A 23,675-nucleotide genomic window follows, 5' to 3' on the forward strand; every position below is an offset into this window, starting at 1 on the left:
GATGTGGTTCCCAGAACAGCTGCATTTAAACTGACAGAAAATGACGCACAGCTGCACTTTGTTTGGTCATCAGGTGATCACTGCACTGGAATTTGTTTAGATGTATCAGACTACAACTCGGCAGGCAATAATCTAGGAAAAAACTTCATTTTGATGAGTTATTAGAGAATATTTAAAATTCAGCCAAATAAGTTTTCCCAGCCTGAATCACCTGGTTGTCAGTCTCCAGCATTGACCATCTTCCTTTATCCTATTATTAAAACCTGCTTAAAGCATTTAGCATTTTGTAAACCAGCAAGAAAACAGCTTTTCAACCCGATAAGGAATTTAATTTGACAACACAACTTAATACAGGTCCTTCTCAAAATATTAGCATATTGTGATAAAGTTCATTATTTTCCATAATGTCATGATGAAAATTTAACATTCATATATTTTAGATTCATTGCACACTAACTGAAATATTTCAGGTCTTTTATTGTCTTAATACGGATGATTTTGGCATACAGCTCATGAAAACCCAAAATTCCTATCTCACAAAATTAGCATATCATTAAAAGGGTCTCTAAACGAGCTATGAACCTAATCATCTGAATCAACGAGTTAACTCTAAACACCTGCAAAAGATTCCTGAGGCCTTTAAAACTCCCAGCCTGGTTCATCAATCAAAACCCCAATCATGGGTAAGACTGCCGACCTGACTGCTGTCCAGAAGGCCACTATTGACACCCTCAAGCAAGAGGGTAAGACACAGAAAGACATTTCTGAACGAATAGGCTGTTCCCAGAGTGCTGTATCAAGGCACCTCAGTGGGAAGTCTGTGGGAAGGAAAAAGTGTGGCAGAAAACGCTGCACAATGAGAAGAGGTGACCGGACCCTGAGGAAGATTGTGGAGAAGGGCCGATTCCAGACCTTGGGGGACTTGCGGAAGCAGTGGACTGAGTCTGGAGTAGAAACATCCAGAGCCACCGTGCACAGGCGTGTGCAGGAAATGGGCTACAGGTGCCGCATTCCCCAGGTCAAGCCACTTTTGAACCAGAAACAGCAGCAGAAGCGCCTGACCTGGGCTACAGAGAAGCAGCACTGGACTGTTGCTCAGTGGTCCAAAGTACTTTTTTCGGATGAAAGCAAATTCTGCATGTCATTCGGAAATCAAGGTGCCAGAGTCTGGAGGAAGACTGGGGAGAAGGAAATGCCAAAATGCCAGAAGTCCAGTGTCAAGTACCCACAGTCAGTGATGGTCTGGGGTGCCGTGTCAGCTGCTGGTGTTGGTCCACTGTGTTTTATCAAGGGCAGGGTCAATGCAGCTAGCTATCAGGAGATTTTGGAGCACTTCATGCTTCCATCTGCTGAAAAGCTTTATGGAGATGAAGATTTCATTTTTCAGCACGACCTGGCACCTGCTCACAGTGACAAAACCACTGGTAAATGGTTTACTGACCATGGTATCACTGTGCTCAATTGGCCTGCCAACTCTCCTGACCTGAACCCCATAGAGAATCTGTGGGATATTGTGAAGAGAACGTTGAGAGACTCAAGACCCAACACTCTGGATGAGCTAAAGGCCGCTATCGAAGCATCCTGGGCCTCCATAAGACCTCAGCAGTGCCACAGGCTGATTGCCTCCATGCCACGCCGCATTGAAGCAGTCATTTCTGCAAAAGGATTCCTGACCAAGTATTGAGTGCATAACTGTACATGATTATTTGAAGGTTGACGTTTTTTGTATTAAAAACACTTTTCTTTTATTGGTCGGATGAAATATGCTAATTTTGTGAGATAGGAATTTTGGGTTTTCATGAGCTGTATGCCAAAATCATCCGTATTAAGACAATAAAAGACCTGAAATATTTCAGTTAGTGTGCAATGAATCTAAAATATATGAATGTTAAATTTTCATCATGACATTATGGAAAATAATGAACTTTATCACAATATGCTAATATTTTGAGAAGGACCTGTAGATGAGTGTGTGTCCTTTCTCCAGCTCCTGCTGACTCCACAAGTGGACCGTTTTCTATGTTAAACATAATACAATTTTCCATGATATAATTTTACAAACTGGGTGATGCACTCTTCTGCTGTGTAAAGATATTCAAGCTCTTTGCATGAAACTAAACAGTTTTAGGGGCGACTGTGTTGTGGCATTGCATATCAATCATAGCAGAACCAAATGCCCACAGAAAAGGTCTATCTCCACCATTGTAGTTGATTTTAAGTTGGCATTGTTCCTTGTTTCAACAAACATACCCATCGGTAACAACCTTTGTAGGGTCCCTTCCAGGAAAAAGCAGGCTCTGCCTCTGTAGTTGGGTTGACCCAGTAACTTGTTCAGAGCTGGGGTTGATTCAGATCATTTCTATCAACATGATATCATGTTTTCTAATAAGCTATTCCTCAGCAAATCACAACAGAAGGGATTTAGGGACAGAAAATCCGGATTGTGCTTTCTGAGAGTTACTGTGATGACTGTTTGCCAGAGAGGCAGATGTTTCTCCTTACAACCGTCCACCATGGAGCTGAAAGCCCTGACTTTGACATGCCACCTGGTTGATCCAACTCACTTAACATATAGATAGCCACGCGGAACAGAAATTGTCTTAGTCAGTTAGGAACAGCATATAAACCTAGCAGAGATTTCTGGAAATCTGGCAATGAAACACCACATAGAGGTGGTTCATGAAGAGTCCAGGTTGGATGGGGAGAACCTGATCTGATTCTCAATGTTCTCTGCTCACAGGTTACTTCTCTTCTCAGTTTTATGTCACACCTAAATGTGTCAGATCATCATCAAACAAATTATAAAATCAGACAAAGATAATCAGAGTAATTCCATGAAGCAGTTTTCTAATGGTTTCATTTATAAAAGGAAAAAATCAATCCTTACCAACCTGGCCCTGTGTGAAAAGTATCCGTCCTGCTTTTTTAAATAATGAATTAACTGTAACTTACCACATTTTTTGGGTGTTTCACAGTAGCCATACCCAGGCCTGATTACTTCCAGAACTGTAGAAGCAAGAAATCACTTAGATAGAACCTATCTGACAACATGAAGTAGGCTAAAAAAGCAACACAGTGATTTAAAGTTCTAGAAAAGATAAGAAACAAGATAATTCACATCTATCAGTCTGGAAGCGGGTTACAAAGCCATGTCTACGGCTTTGGGACTCCAGAGAACCAGAATGAGAACCATTATCCACAAAAGAGAACATAATGGAACAGTGGAAAACATCACAGGGAGTGGCCAGCCGAACAAAGCGTTTTCAAGAGCTCATCAATGATGCATCAAGGACGTCACAAAAGACTCCAGAACAGCATCTTAAGCTGCAGGCCTCACCTGCCTCAGTTAAGGGTTAGGGACGGTTCATGATTCAACAATAAGAATGAGAAACTGGGTGAAATGGCATCAATGGGAGAGTTCCAATTTCCAAAAAGAAACCACAAAGTCTGGTATATAGAAACCATCTGGCTGACCCTCAGAGAAAATATTCTGTGACAAAAGTGGAACTTTGTGGAAGGTATGCATCCCGTTACATCCGAGAGTCAAACTAACTGAGAACAAACCTGTCTTACCTACTGTCAAACATGGTGGTAGTGTAATGTTCTGGAACTGCGTTGGTGCTTCAAAATCCTGAAGGAGAATGTCTGACCTTGTAGAACCCAAGTCAGCTCAAGCTGACTTGGGTTCTACAGCAAGACAATGACCTGAAACACAGCAACAAGTCCACCTCTGCATGGTTAAAAAAACAGAATGACAGAGAGGCCTAGTCAAAGTCCTGATTTTAGTATTACCAACATCTTGGTCAGATTTAACTGTCATACTTTATTTTAGGATTTGTCACCCTTTGCTTTACATATTGAGTTTATTCTCTAATTTTAAGGTTCCTTTTGCTTTTGCACTGTACTCAGGTATTTTATACTGTTGGAGTCATCCATTTTGGTTGCACATTTTGACACATGCGCAGCTCAACAGACATCACAGCTCTGACGTCTCCGGGATTATAAATCCGCTGAAAAATAGAGTTTTGGGGCCATTTCCCGCGTGTCTCACAGGATGACGCATCGGAGGCGCATATCTGGAGAGACAAAAGCTCACAGGCAAACTTTTGCTCCACAAGGCCATTCCTGGAAGAGCTTGAGAGCTGGAAATCTGTCTGATACAAGAAGATCGGTAGATTTATTCGCCGATCAAAGACCGCGCCAACACTCGGCGCAGGTGAAAACCCACAGAGGTTTTATTTCCAAGGAGTTGAGTTTCCTCCTTGTGTAATGCAGTCGACTAACGGTTCATCTTTTCCCCTCCTGGACGGATGAGAAATTACAATTTTTTTACCTTTAATTTGATCACTGACGCGTGGTCCCCTCCCCTCATTTTTCGTCAGACCTCATCCATCCTCAACCAGTGGAGAGAAGAAATCAACGTCAAAGTAATTTCGTTCTTTTTATATTTAATCAGATAGGTGCATTTAGAGGTCTGGGCAGGATGAGGCATAGTGAAGGTGATTTAGAATCACCAGTAGTTAATCTCAGGTATTAACTCGTTGCATGCAATACTGATTCAAGTGTTTTATGCTGAGCTGTGTTTTGATTTGCTGCTGAATTATGTGTGGTTAATGTTTTGTCCGGCTGATCTCATATCAGCCAGGAGTTAGAAGTTGGACTTTTAAAAGTTTTCCATTCAAAGCAACTGCAGTCTGTACCTCGTGGTCTGACCACTCTTTGTTCCAGTTTTATGGCTGGAGATTTTCCACAGAGTTCCTGTCTCAGAGTTTATGAGCCTTTGTCAAGATTTGGGCGTTCAGCTGCAAGAGGCTAAAGGGGCGTGGCACCACCGTTTTACCAGCTGACCGCTGGAATCGAGACATCAGCACCAGGAGAACTTCTCTTTCCATTTAACCCAAATTGCACATTTCATCCATAAAACTGCGGGTTATCTTCATAGACACTAAATGCGCATATATATGTTTTTCTTTTATTATCATTATCATGTTAGGTAGTCATTTTTATCCCCTTTGTGTAGAACGGTGCTTGTTAGTTAGATGAAGGTTTTTGGACCAGAATAATGATATATCAGGATTATTTGGCTTCAATAAATCCTCATATGTATAATTAAGAGAAGCGTTTGTGTTTATTTCATGCAAGAGTGATTTAAATGTCAAAACAAGATCGAAGTTCCCCCACCTTCGGTGAAGCGGTTGAATAAACAGTGACAGTTGGTGGTTTTGGTTAATAATTTATCAATTATTAATGATGAATAGCTAATTGTAATTATTAAAGAGCTCTGAGCCCATAATCACAACACCAGAGGACATCTCTGATTTTTTTTCGTAAGTGATTTTTGGTTAAGAAATTTGTTTTTTCAAATTATGATTTTAAATTATAATTCTTGATAAATATTAATTAATCAATAATCATAATTCTTACAATACGTATATTCTGCTCCATTGTTCCCTGTGTGGACTATCAGCCATTTCTCCCATTACATCAGTTCAGCTTCAGTTACTTGTCTTCCCTCACAGCTACACCCAGTTTCTAAATCACCACCTGCTCCTTGTTCAGTAATTTCATCTATACCTTAAATATCTCTCAGTTGGTCAGATCCACCTATTATTACTGAAAGCCTATTTTCTTGTGTTCATCTTGTGATTTAGTATTTTGGATTCCCCCTGGACTGTACTTTTGTACGTTTCTGAATTTCCCTTTTTTAAGTAAAATAGTTCATTTTTACCTTCCTGCCTCCTGCCTGCATGTGGGTCCTGCTCTTCACTGTTGCATGACATCAAAAAGTTGTTCATGCTGGAAAAACCCTCCAACGTGTTTAATTTACAACAATTCTGCGAAGCAGAGCGGGTCAGTATTCCTCCAGAGTGATGTACAAGACTTATCGTCCATCACAAACACTTGACGGCAGCTGTTGCTGTCAAGGGTGGAACAACTAGTTATCAGGTTGAGGGGGTAATTACTTTTTCAGACAGGGTCAGGTTAGCTAGGATAGCTTTTCCCTTCATCATTTGAAAACTGCATTTTTTATTCATTTACTCAGGTTATTTCTAATATCAAAATTTCTTTGATGATCTGAAATGTGGAAGTTTGAAAAAAAACAACAAAAAATGTGAAAAAAAACTTTTTTCCCTTTTTTCCAACAGGTGACCTGTCCAGGGTGGACCCCGCCTCTCGCCCAGTGACCAGTGGAGATAGGGACCAGGCCCCTCACAAGCCTGCACAGATAAGCAGGTGTGGACAGTGGAGGGGTGGTATTTATAGTAACAGGACCTGCAGAACAGCCTCACTGTCCACCTAAACTGACAAGAATGATCGCCAGGCAGGCTAATAATGGTTCCAGTCGCACCAGTCAGCCCAAACATGTCTGCAGCTGCTCAGTTCAAAGGTACGTTCCACTATGATGTGTAGTAAACAAGCCGACACAAAATCCCCACCCTGATTCAGGTCTGAAGAGGTCATAAAAGGAGGTCCTCTGCTCTGTTGATCTACTTTGCAGATTGTTCAAAGTCTGTTCCATCAGAATCAAAAATGGCTACATTAGATTAATTAGACGGCATGTAACATCTACGCGGAGATGATAGCAGAATAATGTTTTAACGAGTGGGGAACATGAGCAGAAATCAAACGAACGAAGAAGATCAAATGAAATATATACAGATTTGTAACGGTTTTAAGTTCTGAAGACGATAATTAACATTTTCAAAGCTTATTTCAACCTTTGCATCCACGTTAGCATCCATCATTGCTTGTGGATCGTTAGTCATACATATTAGGCTGAACTCCTTGCAGTTGGAAAGCTCCCTTTGTTTGAGTTTATATTTCAGGGAAAAGGTTAATCTGGGTGAGGAAAAAATCACAAGTTGCTCATCTAGTTTTTACTGAAGACAAGAAATTGCCCAGAAACTCGGACCATTGTGTCAATCCTTGTTGATTTCCATTAATCTCCCTGTTAGTTTTACAACCTTCCCAGACACCAGTAAACCTTATATTCATTATGCAGAATTTATTATTGTGTTGTCAAATATTCTTAATTTTGTGCTGTGCCTTTTAAAACTTTCTATTAGGTTTCAAATCCTGCATTGGAAGTTCAGATTTCCAAGGAGGGGAAATGCTTTTTTTTTGAGTGATCAGACCTCAGTTACCTGATCTGCATAATAACCTGTTTGTAACCCAAACATTATTTACCACCTGAACCTGATGGGACGGATGTCTGGTCACCAAATGTTTTATAATATGGGCATTTTCACAGTATTTTTAGCCTGTTCAGACATAGTTTTAAAATCTCTCCATAATCCAGTCCCACCTCCAGGCTGTCGACTGGTGGGTAAGGCTGTACTATGATAAAACCTGCAGAGGCACTAGTTTATATTGCTTTCCACCTAAGTGAGGGATTCCTACAACACAGCTGTACGAACATCACTATTGCATAGCATGTAGCTCTGCGTGCTATGTGCTGTATTGCACAGTACGTCAAATGATGCCATTTGCCAATGTGACAATTACATAAAATAGTTTTATGACAGTATATTTTCTAATAATTGGCTTAGATCCTTTTGTCACCAGATCAAGACTCCACTACAAGGTAAAAGTCAGCCAGAAGGTGGATGGTGATGGATCTCAGGGGCAAATCAAGAATGTCGTACACTCATTAAACAGGGCGTGAGAGTTCCCCTACTAAAGAAGCCTTCAACAGGGGGGTGAACATGCTTAGGGCCCTGGCTCACAGAAACTGGTTAACGCACACAGCTCCAAATTGCAACCAGGCTCAGCCTTGTCGGTTGCTGGGATACTGAAGGAAGTTTTTCAAGCTGTCTAAACACGGCCATGGTGTCGTAAGAAGTGTAAAAAAAACTTCAGATATTAGATCATCGGTTGATTTGCTCACATCAAATGAGTAAGAAACAGATTTTCATTGATTACACCCTCAGAGGTGTGGAGAGAGAGTACTTAACCAGGTTAAAAATACACTGCAAGGTGGCAGGTTCTGCATTGTATAGCACTCTCTACAGAAACAGCTTCGCTTGCATCCTTTCATGCGTCTGAATATCTGAATGAAATACGAATTGTGTTTTCAAACCTCTACATCTTGGCTGAAACTGATGGTGGTGGCACAGAAACCTCCGGTGTTTGGTGTGAGAAAATCCTGTCATTCCTGTTGTGTTAACCATTGGATAAGTACAGAGCATATAGCAGCATCATCATTGCCTTCACACAGAAATGAGGATGTTCAACTTTTCAGCAATCCAGTCACATCCGACTTGCCATGAAGATCTTGGGCATCATGTGGTGGTTTGTAATCTGGTGAGGATGGTCTTTAAATAATGAAAGAATATTGAAGTATTCTGAATTATGTGAACTAATTTGTGCAGAAATCTAAAACAACCCAATGACACATGGTGACTGACTTTCACTTCATGGAATGGATAGCTGTTTCATCCTTTACTAGAAATAATCGATTGTTTGCCTTTTATGTCAATATTAGGGAACATGTATGGTAACGTGTAATTTGCTGATGTTTAGCAGGCTCCCCCGTGGTTTCTCCGAGTAGTCTAAGGAAACACCATTCACTCACTTGTTTAGGTTTCCTCCGTGTCGGCAACCCCTTTAACACCGTCTCTCATCTTTACACCCCCCGGGAAAAACTTCCTGACTATGTCATCATGATTGTGATGCCAAAACATCATTGTCTTTTCAGGAAATGCCAATAAAAACCAAAAACTCAAGGGCTTGTGCTGTGCTATACTGCTTTAGTATGCAGATACACAAGATAGCAACATTGTCTAATTTACTGACATATTAAAAAGAGAAACAGTGATATGTAAATATATATATATATATATATATATATATATATGTTCTTCACATCCAAGGAATAAAAATTAAACCATTAACATTCGAACAGCAGTGTGGAGTCAATGTGTTGAGACTATTAAAGTTAGATACAGTACATCAGAAACAACAACTACAGACATTGTCATCAATGCTTCTGTCATCCTTTACAACAGTGTCACTGGGGACTTGACAAACTCTTTGGAGAGTCATAAAAAATATTTCATACATAAATACACAAAACTTAAAACACTTTGCCAAAACCCTTTGGCTATACCACAGTTTGGATGAGTTTACTACAGCTCTATGAAAGATTAAGCATCAGAACTGGTACAATATGTCTGATGGAACGACTCCAACCTCTGGATTATCACTTTAACAACAGTGCTGTCAAGGTTTAGAAAGATAATCTTGCAGAGTTGATATAGAAAAGGTCACAGTCATTGTCAATAGAAAGTACACCCTCCTTCAGTTCAAGGGTTTTACATGCACAGACACCAAGGGCACAGCCTCTCTCTCTAGAAACAATATGGCAGCAGGACATTTCCAAACTGCATCTGAATGAAGCACAAAACCTCTGGAAAAATGTCTTTTGGACAGAGGAGACCAAAGTAGAGATGTTTGACCTTAATGCACAGAACTATGTTTGGAGAAAATGAAACATAGCATATCAGCAGAAACCAGCTGTTACCAACGGTCAAGCCCGGTGGTGGAGGGAAGACGATCTGGCTTGTTTTACATGTAACTTGGACACCTTGCAGTAAGAGAGTGGAGCGTGAACTCTGTTTACCAAAGTATTCAAGAATCGGATGTAAGCCTGGTCCAAACTGGGTCAGTTATAGAACAGTGATCCCAAACACAAAGAAAATAGTTAAGGCTTGAGACCTCAGCCTGACTGAAATGCTGTGGTGGGACCTTGACAGAGCTGTGCAGCAACAAATGTCTGCAAACCTCAATGAATTGAGCAAAGCTGGACAGAAGAGTGGACCCAAAGTCCGCCACAAAGATGTGAGAGATGGAAAAAGTCAGACAGAAAACCTGCTGATTGGTTCTACAGGCTGCTGGATCAAGGGGCTGACTTTTGAACATTCACACAGTGGAAACTGTTTTTCACACCTGAGGTTAAATGTAAATAACTTCAGAACCTGCTAATGACCAGATCGGGTCCTAACATGTAAAACAACAGAACTGAACGAGGGTGTACTTTCTTTTTATCAAGGCAGTTCATCATCAACATATTTTCTAATGAGTCAGAGTACTGTTTCCTGCAGACATGACTCTTCCTGGTCTGCGTTAAATCCTGTAAGTCATCACAGTTGAATTAAAGAATGAAAAGGGAGACATTCAATCGATGAACAAATAACCAGCATGATTTTGTTGAAGGATCTGAAGTGTGTGCGAGACAACTGGAGCTTATCAGCCTTATGCTTTCTAACACAGGCACAATGGGGAGGTGACACAATGTGACGGGGATGATGACAGGTCGGAGCGGCAGGCGGATACAGTAGCATGAAGAGAGGTTCTGCTCGGCGTGGCCACCACCTCTCTATGACACACAGGAGCAGTGGTTGGATGCCTCTGAATTCACAGAACTACTGTCTATATATAAATCATGCAGGCATTGTCTCGCTTGTTCTCTGATAAAATGTATTAGATGTACAAAATTATTTACATCAGCTGAAACTGACAGGTGTTCCCAGCATTACTGATCAAACCTAAAAACATCGATAAAATCCAGGGAAAAACAGGCTGTGGGACGTCTGTGAGCCGAGTAGCAATGCATGGAGAAGACAAAGTCCTGTCATCATCCAGAACTTGTTTTTCTTCCCCACTGATGATGCTGAAGAGCAACCATACACCTAAAAACATCTGATCTTTACACAGAAGTTATTTCATTCAAATCAACGGTTAAAGGAGATGAATTCAAACTAAAATATACCTGGTTCTCTTTTCATTTGCATGGTTGCACTGTTAAACTGTGGAAACAATAGGTTTTTTCCTCCTGTTATATTTTATCTCTTTGGTGTGACTTTTGTGAAAATGCTTTAAATGCTTCTGGATTTTGTCCATTTTATTGCAATTTCATACTTCTCTGTTTTCATTCTGCTTTCCAAGAAATACTAAAAACTATTTTTACTGTAATAATTCATCCATACTGGCCTTAAAATAACGCTTTTAGAAGAACAGCTGTTGAGAAACACACAATCAACCTGCAGGACAGGGTTCCTGCACGACATGTTTTACTCGGACAAACATCTTCTGAGTTCTCGGTTCATTTTGGGACCATTTCTGACGTCTACGCTGACATATTTCCTGCAACGTTCGAGAGATTTCTGCCTCTAAAAGTTGTTGAACAGTGCTGGCCATTTTATCTCTTCACCATTTTTGCAGTTTTGGTCTTTTTGTAGCCAATGTTTGTCGAAGCTCGGGTCATTTCCACTGACCATGCATCAATTCATACCAACACATTTCATATCTGCTTTGATTATTTTTCTTTACTCTGTAATTTATTTAGAGTCCTCAGAAAGGAAATATTTTTTTCAACTCTAGTCAGATATGTTCACACATCCGTTTTCTCCAAGTCCAAGTCAAGTCTCTAATGAATAAAATAAACCTTTTCTCATGAAATGAGTCTTCCTACAACACTGGATCGATGTAGGTTAGGAAGTTAAATCCTGTGTTTGACCTAATTTATAAGTTTTTAACAATTGTCTTTAAATCTTTTAACGAATAATTCAACAAAAAACACGAGTTGCTTCAAATTATTTGGAACATTGATACAGTGTAATATTTTCAGCATGGGTAAAATAAATCTACCATCATGGTAAGAGATAAATTAGGGAAATTGATAAAAAACATGTTAATCTGGAATTTCTGGTTCAAATAAAAGGCTTTTTTATTTGAACCAGCTTTTCCCTCATTTATGCCAGTATTCAGGGTTGTGTAAATCTGCATTTCAAACCGTAGTGAAGCCTAAACATTAAACATGTTCCACTCTGTAAATTACAACAAACAGCAGGGAGCAGTGTAGTAGTCGATGAAGGGGTTTAAAGGTCCACTAAAGTCTCGGTGCAGACCTCCTTTTAAAGTCACAGGTTGGTGCTTTTTCGGATACGCTTCGATCAAGAGAAACAATTTATGTTTACTTTATTCAGCAGTGAACAAATAATCTTTTAAAATTTTATGGCAGTTTGCTTTTATTATGTTTTAGGGCTTCATAGAGCGGCTGGTAAGAACTGACTGGAGATTTGGTTTGATTATTGTCAATTAGTAAGGATAATCAGGTATAACTAAGTATAGCCAATCCTTGGATAAATTATACAACAATAAAACCACCTGAACATGGTCAAGGTTGTTATTTAGGAAGTTTTAAGTATGTTGAAAACAAAGATCACTTTGGGGTGGAGATTTAAAGACGATCCAGTGTACAAGTGGTCCCTCGCTGTTTGCTTTGGTGTCTCGTTTTAAATTTGGACCGCTGCTCTGTGCACTCGGTTCTGCACAGAAACATTCTGCACGGTTCAGCTTCGAAACAACTTTTAACAGCAACAGAATAGGATGTCGTAGGAAGTTTGGATTCAATGTGTTCTGCAACGACCCAAAGTCATTTAATACAGCGATTAGTAGGAGAAAGATTGTGTGTTGTTGGTATGAAGCAACAAATGACAGCCTGTGGTCCTGAACATCCAGCGCACCGTTTCACAGGAGACCATGAGCATCGGCAGTGTGTAGCTTACAGACCGCCTCGCCTTCACTCCTGATTACAGGACAAGATTGTTCATCAGACTTAAGTTCCAGAACACGAGTCTAAGTCAAGTCTGAAGTCTTTGTTTTTATTACTTAATTGCGACTCGAGTCAAAGTTTGAGGTCAGTCTGAATTATTCTGGTTTGATCAGGGGTCTTAGTCTGTCAAACGAGTCGACTGGTTCAAACTGGGATCAGAACCACAATCAATGGAAACAGTAAAATCGATCTAGAGAAAATACTACATAAAATTAGACAAAATCTGAATTTGAGCTTCTTATGATTGTTTATCTCCATAATTCTGAATAAAAAAAACACCAAGAGATACACACTGCTGTGCTATGATTTCATATATGGGTAAAAATAATGCTTACAGGTACAAAATGGAGGTATGATCCTGCAAATGGCGGACCTGACCTGGAGCTGATATTAAGGCCCTGTCCCAATACTCGCCATTCCACCCTTGTGTCAACAGCGCGTTCCCGTTGATGGGTTTGAGTGCCTAGTGTGTCCCAATTCGCTCTGCCCCCTTTGCATTACCCCTACTGTCCCAATTCTCTAATTTTGCACGCTGTTAACTTGCGCACTTCAACCCCTATGTGCACTTTTACAAAGTACACACTTCAAAGAGGGGTGTCGGGTGTAGTATAGGTATTGGGACAAGGTCTAAATCATGGGGTGTACTTAGTTTTTCACACGTTGACTGATTGTTTTTCCTTCATCCTCAATAAAGACCAACACTGTGGAATCTGTTGTGTGTTTGGAACACCTGAGGTAAAACGTATAGATTTTTCGACCCTGATAAAGGACAAAGTGTCCTAAAGTTCACCGTTCCACGCAGACCTGAAGCCCTCGGCCACCCAACAATCTGCAGCTTTACCCCAACAGCTTTAGCCTCAATCTGAGGCTAAAGAGCGAGAATGTGACACATTCCCACTCTTTAAAATCCACGTTTACTCTCAGTCATAAAGAGAAGATTTTACAGCACATTTACTGTCACCTGTCTGATTCAAAATAAAGCGGAGAAGGCCTTTAATAAATACTGTATAGTAATATTTTAGAAACGAATGTTTAGGTCTGATCCTAGGTTTAGGTATGATCTTAATATTATATCTCCATTATTTCACGGACTTAAGAGGGGGGTTAATCTGAGCGTCGGGTTTGGCGTGATCTGTGTTAAAAAAGTTTTTTACAGCGTAACCGAAGGGCTTTTGTCCACAACATGGTGCCAAAAGCGTAAACCAGCAGTAATTATGCATTAGTTTAATGAATCAGGAGGGTTAGAATGTGACAGAGTCCAGGTGGAGCGGCTGAACAGAACAGTGGAAGAGAAGCTGTACCGAGTTCCCCTCGCTCAGACCGGTGGAGTGAACATTTCCTTAATGTGGCTGAGAGTCTTTTCCACACACACTTCCTGACACGTGACAGTCAGAGAGAGTTTCCCATGTCTCCACGCATGACGCATGATGATGCGGCTGTTAGGAAAGCGGAGGGATGGACAGAGTCAGGAAGGGCGCAGGTGTCAGGCGAAGGTGTTGTCCGACTTCAGGATGGACACGTCTGTGTCGTGGAAGCCCTTTCCGTTCATGTGTTCTGTGTGACCGTCGATGGTGTAGCAGCCCTGCACCTCGATGATGGAGGAAGCCGTGTAGGAGGCTGAGCGCAGGGCATCCGAGTGGTTTCCAATGCTGCTGCCAAACTGGATGTGGTGCTGGTTCCAGTGTCGCCTCAGAACCGCCTGGACCTGAACAGAAAACCATGTTTTACATTGTGGGAGAGTTCATTTTTTTCTGTGGGATTGTGTGGGCTGGGTATGAGGAGGCACGGGTCAGATTCTGACTGTGATTGTTTTATTATTTAATACGTTTTATATGATTTCATTTGAATATTTTCTGGTTCTATTTTGCTATAGTTTTAAACTTTGCTCTTTGTAAAGCCCTTTGGTCAAGGGAACAATATGCTATATATATGGACTTTGATTATTGAAGATAAGGGCATTCCAGGCTTTAGACGTCCTTTGCTGGCCTGGTGAAAATTAAACGGTCATAAGGTGTTTTAATTGCTCGTAAATACCAATAAGCTTTTGTTTTGAGGAGGACTGCTGACCTTTCTCTGCATAACTACATTAGCACTCCTAATGTTGGCTTATGTCATTATCACATTTCAGTGTGTGCATTAATCATTTCCCATTAGCTTCCTATTGTTATGAATTCACAGTTTAGATGTTATTAAGATATTCAGCCTGTCGGAAGGTTGAAGGTGACACCCAACACAGATCACGGTGCCCAAGATGCTGAGGGTCACACAGAGAGTTGGAACCAATGAAATCACAACCAAGTTTCCATCATGCTTTGCTCTATACTTATTTACTGGACTTAAAGGTAAAGTGGCTGTGTGGTGAAGTACGGAAGAGTTTGATAAAAGCAAGCTGAAAAGGTGAAAAGTCCTACTTACTTCTCCGTTGAAGAAGCAGAAGATGGTTGCCACAAGCAGACCCTGAAATGAAAAAGTATTTTACTCCTTTGACATTAAGGCTTCTGTAGGAGAACCACTGAAGCTGCTGAAGTGCTACAAAGTGGATAAGCTTCAGATTTGAAACAAATGCCTTCTGAAAACTTGTTCTTCCTATTGCAAAATATATTTTCCTGCACTGTCCAGGCTGGGAGAACTGATCAGATAACACCTCGTCAACATCCAACTGTTTACAGCACAGATAATTCACGTCTTCCTTCCTGCTGGGGCCCCCTGGCTTAAAACATAAACACATCTCTGTTAAGGAAAGGAGATAACAGGCTGGAAATCCAGGCAACAGTTCAGTTTGGTCAAATAATATCCTCTTTTAGGAAAGACAAGAGAGATCATGTAAGAAGATTTAACCAATAATAAATTAGATGACTCGCACATTATTGTTTGTGTGCATGTCATATAAAACATGGACAGCATTGACTCATTATACATGACTCTTCCAGTCATTTTAGTTAGTAACCAGCAGCCAGTAAAACCAGTAGGTTAGTCAGGCCCGATGGCCGGCTGCTCACCTGGTAATGCATTAGGATGTGCATTATGTAGTCATATATTTCAGAGGAGACCCGTCCTTCAGGCTTGTAGGGAAGCAGGACAAACTCAATTCCCAGAAGAGGAACCAGGATGAGAGTAGCTCTCACTGCCTTCATGTAGAGACTGGACTCTGCCTGATGCGTCACCTTCAGCTTGGTGATGAGAACTCGGACGATGTTTAGTAGGAAGAACAAGTTTACCTGAAGGAAAAGGCAATCAGGAAAATACACAAAATATTCTTTATAATATAAGGTTGTTGGTTTGACTCTGTTGTTCATTAGTAAAATGCAGCTTTTTGTTTTCAGAGCAGACTGACTGCCTGCAGATCTTCACTGTATGTCTGCAAGCAGATCTGCTGGATGTGTTCACTATAACCAAAGGACAGAACGTCTATCTGAAAGAGGTCAGAGTGTTTCAAAAAGTACACTGCTGCTTTTAAAAATCTCTAGTCACACTATAAACCCGGTTTTATTGTCAAAGGCTTTAAATAATCTCTTTAGACCTTGGCATGATGCTACCAAACACTTTCACAACCAAAGAGACGAAGAATCCCAGACATCAGACTGAAATCACATTACTCTCCACAAGGATTTTAATCATTGGACCCAATCTGGAACCTCTATTCTTTTTTCCAGGTTTTTTGTAGCCTTAGTTGTATTTATTTGCAGCATTCAGACAGGAATTGAGCACAGAGAAAAGAAAGGTCCAGAGGTCAGGAATCAAACCCCAGATTTTATGGATTAACCCTAACACTATTAATTTAACTAATCTCTACAGAAATTCTTAAGGTTGCCAAAAGCTGCAAAGAACTTCCTCCTGGGAGCCATTTTAAGCAGGTAGAATTTACTTTCTGGCAAAATAAAATAAAAAGTCGAACCTGTTGAGTATCTTCGGCACCAGAACCTTGTAAAGTACTGATTCAATGGTTATTTTGTACTGGAATCACTTCAAAATCCGACAAATAAAATCTGGACTGACTATTTTACAGTGATTGTCCCTTCTTTAACACAAAAGTCATCATTTGGAAGCCCTTAGCCCAATTAAACATAATTCCCAGGCAGTTGGTCGATCCTTCGCCATGAAAAAGAATAAAGTTTAACGACGACATAAAGGCACAAGCAGCAGACCCAGTCCGATTCAGTAGGTTAGATCATTGCGACAGTGTCTGTACTGGTCTTTGTAAAAAAAGTCTCAGTCCTGACCAACACCAGGGAAATGGATCATATCAGAACCAGTTCTTAAAGCACTGCCTCCCAGTTTGTCAAGGAATAGATTTTAAACTTCTGCTACTGGTCCATAAAGCACTAGAAGGTCTGGTACTGGAACACCTTTCTGAGTTGCTTGTCAGGTATGAACCATGCAGACCACTCCGGTCTTCAGAGACCTGCTTACTCAGTGTTTCCAGAACCAGAACTAAACAAGGTGAGGCAGCATTTAGTTTCTAGGCTCCTCACCTCTGGAACAAACTGCCTGAAAACTTGAGATGTTCAGAAGCTGTTGGTTCCATTGAATCAGGACCCAAAACATGTTTGCTTACATCAGCTGCTGAGAAACAATCTGACTAATGAACTGTTTCATTAATAATATCTGTATTCCAAAACCTTTTTAATGAAATGCTTATTTCTCTCTCTGTTCTTCGTCCTGCAGAGCACTTTGGATTGCCTTGCGTCTGATTGGTGCTACAGAAATAAACCAGCCTTGCCTCAATGCAGCAGAACACTGTGAAGATGCTATTTTAAGAAGGGGAGCACATCAAAAGTAACATACATACTTCTCGTGACACACTCGTGTTCAGAGCTGTTCAATGCTTTTTTCAGGATGCCACCATATGAATTACAGGACGGTGTCCATTATGCTGTCATGGTCAGGTAAAAAGACCAAACAGAAAAACAAGCCAAAGTCTGAAAGAAATCCTGAAACACGTTCAGAAAGTCGAAACAACTAATGAGAAAAGACCACTTTAAAATATTACAGGGAAGTCTGCCTGTCTGGAGGCAACATCTGATATTAAAATGTATTTGTGGCTGAAATCCAAACAGGTTTTTTATAAATGTAAACTCAAAAGGGCAGACCAAGACCTGGCTGACCCATTTCCTCTGAAAGAGGTCCTGTTGTCTGATTGGGTAAATTCTTATAAAAACAGAACAGGCCTGGGGGGCAGTGAGCAGATCCTCAGATGAACCGATTTCACTAGACAAACACAATTAAACACGTTCGAAAACTGTGTCCTTCTTGTGGGGCCCCCCCGCTCAGTGTTCGCTCAGAAGAGGCCAGAACCAGATCGCTCTGCTCGTTGTGCAATAAAAACAGTGTGCCCGGAGACAACATGGAACGGATCAGTTTAACTCCAGCAAGCCAACAGACTGATTTCATGTGAGCCGTCTTACCAGGAGAGCTGCACATATGGGACCGTGGATGATGTAGAGCAGCGATGTTTTGGAGCTAATCCAACAGCTGTAGAGGAGTGTGGAGAAGAGAAGTTTACGCAACAATATTAGCACATCACGGGACACGGGACTCATTATGGGGATGTTTATTTACAGCAGTTCAGCACAATGATTTGTCATGTTGAACATATTTATTACTTGTGGTAACTTACTTGTCATTGTAGTAGTAACTCCGGGCGACAGCATGTATGGTAGCAGGAATAAGAGGAAAGCCTGAAAAAATGAGTTGATTTCTGATAAAGTGACAGAACTGTAAATGTGTTTTTATTTTTGCAATTTTATTTGATGAATTTTTCCCCGCTTACCCCATCCCAGCAGATAATACCACATCAAGTGCTGCTTCTCAGCAAATACAGCCACGACGATGAGGGTGTGCAGATAAATCCCTTCACACAGCATCCAGAAGTAGTTACAGCCAAACAGGTACAGGTGAATAAACTGCCACACTTTACAGCTCATCTGAGGAAACATAAAACACGCACTGAAGAACATGGCAGCATTAAACATGGTGGCTGTAGGAAAACATGCCAGCAGTTTGTCTACTAAGTCACACGTGTGACTGTTATAAAACTAAACAGAAAATAATGAGACTATATAATGTTTATATGTGTAATAATATGGTATGCAGTTGAGTTTGTATTTTGGGTTTAATTTACAGAAATATATTTAAACAGGGATGGCTAAATGTAACTTGCACTGTTCGTAGTTTTTGTAAAGTGTATGGCATCACTACTCATCATTTATTTTTGATACGACAGCAAAAGGGTTTTTAATAACCATTCAACCTATGGTAACTGCCTATTGCTTATTTAGGAATTTTAAATGAAGATCTTTGGATGTTTTAGTATTCTTCCAGATGTTCTTTAGTCCTGGATTTATGTGATAGTGTGATAGTGATATGAAGACGAAGTAGAACCAAATAATGAACTTACTGGATTTCTTTGCACCAGCTCCCGGTTGTTTGCCACGGCAGTCAGCCAAAGTATAGTGATCACAGAGTTCAGAACAAAAGAGAAGAAGAGGTTCTTGTGGAGGGTTATCCTCTGACAACTCAGACTTCTATAAGAAAGGAGAGATATGTTTATTCGCTCAGATGAGAATCAACGAATTAGACTCAAACCTGAGGCAGACTGATATTAGGGACTCACTTGAAATGGAAGAATATAGCCAGTGAGATGAAGAGGGAAACCAGAGAGAGTCCATGTCCTATGAGGGTTAGGTAGAAGTGATTCATCGCAGTCTGCAACGAATAAGAAGACGGATTTAACTCCACAACTCTTCATCACAGACAGAAAGTCTAATGAGGGAGTTAAGGACTGAATTAAAGGTACAGACACACACATACACAGAGGTACTGCTGGGAAGGGAATCACTGTACACAACACTTTGGAGGGAAACTGTCAGACATTTGTTAAGAAATTTAAGCGGTTAAAACAACGGAATCCTAAGAAATATATGTCTACAAAAAATACTGACATCAATAAATGTTTTTAGTGATGATGTCGACAAACCGCAGCAGTCTGATTAAATTAGACTTTTAGAACAGCTGCACCGCTCCCTGATATAAAGTATTCTGATGATAGAGTTGTATGAAAAAAGCTGACACCAGAATAACAATGCTAGTCTGAACTGGAACAAAAATAACATCTATGTGAACGCTGCTGGACTTTTTGCCCCAAGGGCTCATTCCTTTCTGTAATGAATTACAGTTAGACGGGGCTCATCATCAGAGGGCTTTTAAATCCCTGGGTAGGTTGCCGGTTTGTTAAGTCTCTAAGCTCCTCCTCTCAGACAACATTTCTGCTGATTTTCTCCTCCTCACCATACAAACCTTCTGCAAACATTTCCATCACCAGCTGGAATCAGTGGAGGTTGTGTTATTCAGCGAAGCCTGTGTTTGGTGTTCCAAGCATAACGGCATCACTCTGCAGCAGCTTTTGGCTACTTTGTTCATGTTTCTTTAACTGTCTGTCATGTTTTTCCTAACGTTGGACATCCTAATGTTGGACCTGGAACTATCGTGAGCTACAAGCAAGATTAATATTGTGATGTTGTCTGACTTTGGTATCTAACTCAAAATGCCACATCACAAACATTTGTAACCTTTTTAGTATCATCATGTAACTGAAAGGTCAGTTTTTCAGACCTTTGTGCAGAGATGCCCTTTATGGTGAAGTCACATACCACAATGCCTTCATTAGTGTGTTCATTGCAGCGTGTGTAGTTGGTCCACGTTCTGTTGCTCTCAGGATGCATAAACCAGTGACCACTTTCAGTGCAAATCTTCGTCACCTTTTCTGGAAGATGAAAATACATATATACAAAAAATTGAAAACAAAACCGTATTCTTCCTGTTACAAGTGAGTGGTTACTTTCCACTGTTACCACATGATTGCCCAGGATAAGGGAAGGAAGCCCAGCAGCTAGCTGTGCTTCAACTAAAAACAAAGTGGATACTTGGAAACTAATATCAAGCAAATGTGCTGCAGTTCTGTGGTATTTTAGCTGTGATGGTATTTTAGTCTAGGCTGTGGAAACTCCAGACAGAACATGATCATGTTTGTTGTTGTCCTCATCTTAAAGCAGCAGATCTTACCAGAAGGATCAAAATCCTGGAAGTAGTCCGGGCAGTGCTGCTCCGACGTAATCCCGGCTTGAGTGTCATCCCAACACAGCCATCCATCCCAAGTCCGATTACACATGGATTCTAAAACCACAGAAACATTTCTAAGTTGGACATGTTTTAATATGCCAGTTTACTAAATATATCAATCAGACATATCATTATGACCACCTGTGTGTTGGTTATAGTGTGTTGGTCCACCCTTTGCTGCTAAAACAGCGCTAACCTCTCAAGGCTTGGATTCCTCTAAAGTCCTGAAGACATGCTGTGATATCTAGCACCATGATGTTAGGAGGAGATCCATTAAGTTCTGGATGTTGGAAGTGGGGCCTAGATGGGTCGGACTTGTTTATAGCACATGCCACAGATGCTTTATTGGATAGAGGACTGGGAAATCTGAAGGCCATGTCATTACTTCAGACTGGTTGATGCGCTTCCCAAACCATTTCCGACCCAGTTTTGGTTTGTGGAAGAAGACGTTATATTGCTGAAAGCCACAGTTCTACAGCAACGCTGAGGTATGTGGATGGCAGGACCCAAGGTTTCCTAGCAGAATGGAGCCCACACCATCCCACTACTTGTGTCGACTCGATTTCCTCCCATAGTGCATCCTGGTGCAACATGTTCCCAAGGTAACCAACACACACACACACACCTGAAGTAAAAATAAAGCATGACTCATTAGTCCAAACCACCTCCTTCCATTGCTCTGTGGTCCAGTTCTCATGCTGACATATTGGTTCTTTTAGCAGTGGATAGAGTGTGTATGTAAGGTATGGATGTAGCTCATCCATTTGAACAGTCCAAGCGGTCCAGCCTCCCCACATGTTTCGATGAGCCTTGACCACACATGACTCTGTCGCTGGTTCAGCACAGTTCTTTCTTCGGACCACTTTTGAATCATCCTGACCGCTGCAGACCGAGAACCCAGCCATGCACCCATCACACTTTTGTCCTTGTTGTTAAATTCTCTCGGATTCTCTTTTGTTGTTAATTTATGTGTGAAAACTCAGAAAAAAGAGGTTTAAAAAATAAAAAAATGAGTCGGATTCATATGCTGCCACATTTCCTGGTTCTAACACAGTTGTACCTGTTCCCTGATATACTGGCCCGCCTCCCCCAATAACAGTGTAGTTTATTTATTTGTTACAAAAATAGCCTGAAACTTTTTTATTTTTTGCTTAACTGTATATTTTGTCAAATTTCCACACAACACCAGTCTAATATTAGTCGTTGTTATGAACAATATCATGGTATTTTCTAATGTTGCAAAAATTGCTTTAAACAGTTTTTCCAAATGAATGTATCTGCTTTTAAATTAGCTGATTAGTTTAACATGAAGTACCAGGTTGTGATCTGGCCGTATATTTTGTGTGAAACCATGAAACTACCTTGTCTGCCATCTGTGTTGTCCTTCATTATCTTCTGGTAGCACTCAAACTGGGCCGTAACTATCTTGTTCCTGGTGATTCCGATGTCATGGTAGACGTTGTTGGGATGCTGCTGCTGGCTTTCATTAACCTCCATGCTCGCCCTCACCAGGAACTGAAAGTAAGTCAACAAGATGTAAAAATGTTACAAAATGTTACAAGTAAAACACACAAGTTTGGATATAATGTTTTTTTCCCTAATCCACAGAGGGTCAAAGTTATGCATACGGCTTCAAATGTATTCACCTAAAGAAAGTCTTAACTTGACCAGACCAAACCTTGTTAGTAATGATAGCAGCTGGAAGTCTCTCACTGCACTATAAAAGGGAATTACTTTACAGCACTCATTGGGTTGACCAACATGTAGACGTTCAAGAAACTCAGTGAAGATCTAAGAAGGAGAACTACAGATTTAGAAAATGTTTGTTGCCATTTCTAAAAACAAAACCCCGCACATTGCAAGATCATCAGTTCAATCAACTATGCAGAAATACATGTTATTCAGGTGATCCACAAGTTTGTCACAGTGTGGAAGAAGATCCAAACAGTAACTCTCAGATGAAAGGAAATTGGTTAAGATGTTCAGGAACAACAGAGCAATTACCAAGCTTAAATCTACAATGAACTGGAAACTACTGGAACACCAATTTAACTGTTCTATGAGACCAGAGAAGGTGTCCACCTAGACAAACCAAATGTCTTCTGGAGAAAAGTTTTCTGGTTTTCTAGACGAGACAAGATTGAGCTGTTGTGTCGCAATGGTGAGAATAATGTTTAGAGCAATCAAAGTGAGGCTTTGGAACATGGGAAAACTGGACCAACTGCCAAACATGGTTGTGGGAGCATAATGCTGGGGGGATGGTGATACTGGTACTTAGCATAATGGATAGACTGATGAAGAAGGAGCACTACCTCCAAGTTATTTTCCTTCAGTCCAAACCAACAGCTAGATGGCTGAAACTTGTACCCAGTTTGGTGTTCCAACAGAACAGTGATCCCAACCAAACTGGTTTTGGAAGAGATAAAGCAGGATGACATCAAGCTCTTCCAATGGCTCCAATCTCAGGCCCAATTGCCAGAAGTCCCCATTTAAAAATGAACTCAACCCATGCTGCTAAGAAGATTGGTCAAATATCAGCCAGAATGATGTCAGAAGCTTGTTGATGGCAACAGAGTGTTTGTTCCAGGAGCATCTTGTTAGGAAAAATCTATCAGATATTACTGAGGTTGTATGTATTCATTTCATCCTGTATATATAACATCAACCCATGTAAAGGTCTGTTAAAAACTCTAATTTCTTGACCTGAGGAGAGAATGAGAACCAACCTGTTTTCATGAGTGTTATTTTACTTATTTTATGGTCATTTCAGATATTTTACTCAATATTCAAATTATGCACCAAGTTCTTGCTTTTAAAAATCATTGCTGCTGTATTTTGTTCAGATAAATCATTAAAAGAAAGCCCAAATTAACATGAGATTCCTGCCCCTGATGAGCGGATAGAGCATTCTGAGTAGACCTGCTTATGGTATGCTGCGTGT

The 23,675-nt window shown here is 40.6% G+C and overlaps 1 protein-coding gene across 5 annotated transcripts in view; it reads right to left on the reverse strand.

The window, feature by feature from the left end:
* Positions 1-8,730: 8,730 nt before the first annotated feature.
* LOC124871267 (calcitonin gene-related peptide type 1 receptor) overlaps positions 8,731-23,675 on the reverse strand; it is a 39,467-nt gene continuing 24,522 nt past the window's right edge. For all 5 annotated transcript variants that reach the window (XM_047370446.1, XM_047370445.1, XM_047370449.1 and 2 more), the window contains 11 exons: positions 22,096-22,249; positions 20,678-20,788; positions 20,266-20,378; positions 19,230-19,321; positions 19,014-19,140; positions 18,387-18,540; positions 18,234-18,294; positions 18,022-18,088; positions 15,616-15,834; positions 15,032-15,073; positions 8,731-14,321 (listed from right to left, as the gene is read on the reverse strand). In XM_047370446.1, the coding sequence (XP_047226402.1) occupies positions 14,100-14,321; positions 15,032-15,073; positions 15,616-15,834; positions 18,022-18,088; positions 18,234-18,294; positions 18,387-18,540; positions 19,014-19,140; positions 19,230-19,321; positions 20,266-20,378; positions 20,678-20,788; positions 22,096-22,249 (1,362 nt within the window). In that variant the 3' untranslated portion in view covers positions 8,731-14,099. The remainder of the gene's footprint in view (positions 14,322-15,031; positions 15,074-15,615; positions 15,835-18,021; positions 18,089-18,233; positions 18,295-18,386; positions 18,541-19,013; positions 19,141-19,229; positions 19,322-20,265; positions 20,379-20,677; positions 20,789-22,095; positions 22,250-23,675) is intronic.

This window comes from Girardinichthys multiradiatus, chromosome 7 (genome assembly GCF_021462225.1).
Source record: "Girardinichthys multiradiatus isolate DD_20200921_A chromosome 7, DD_fGirMul_XY1, whole genome shotgun sequence".
Classification (NCBI taxonomy): domain Eukaryota; kingdom Metazoa; phylum Chordata; class Actinopteri; order Cyprinodontiformes; family Goodeidae; genus Girardinichthys; species Girardinichthys multiradiatus.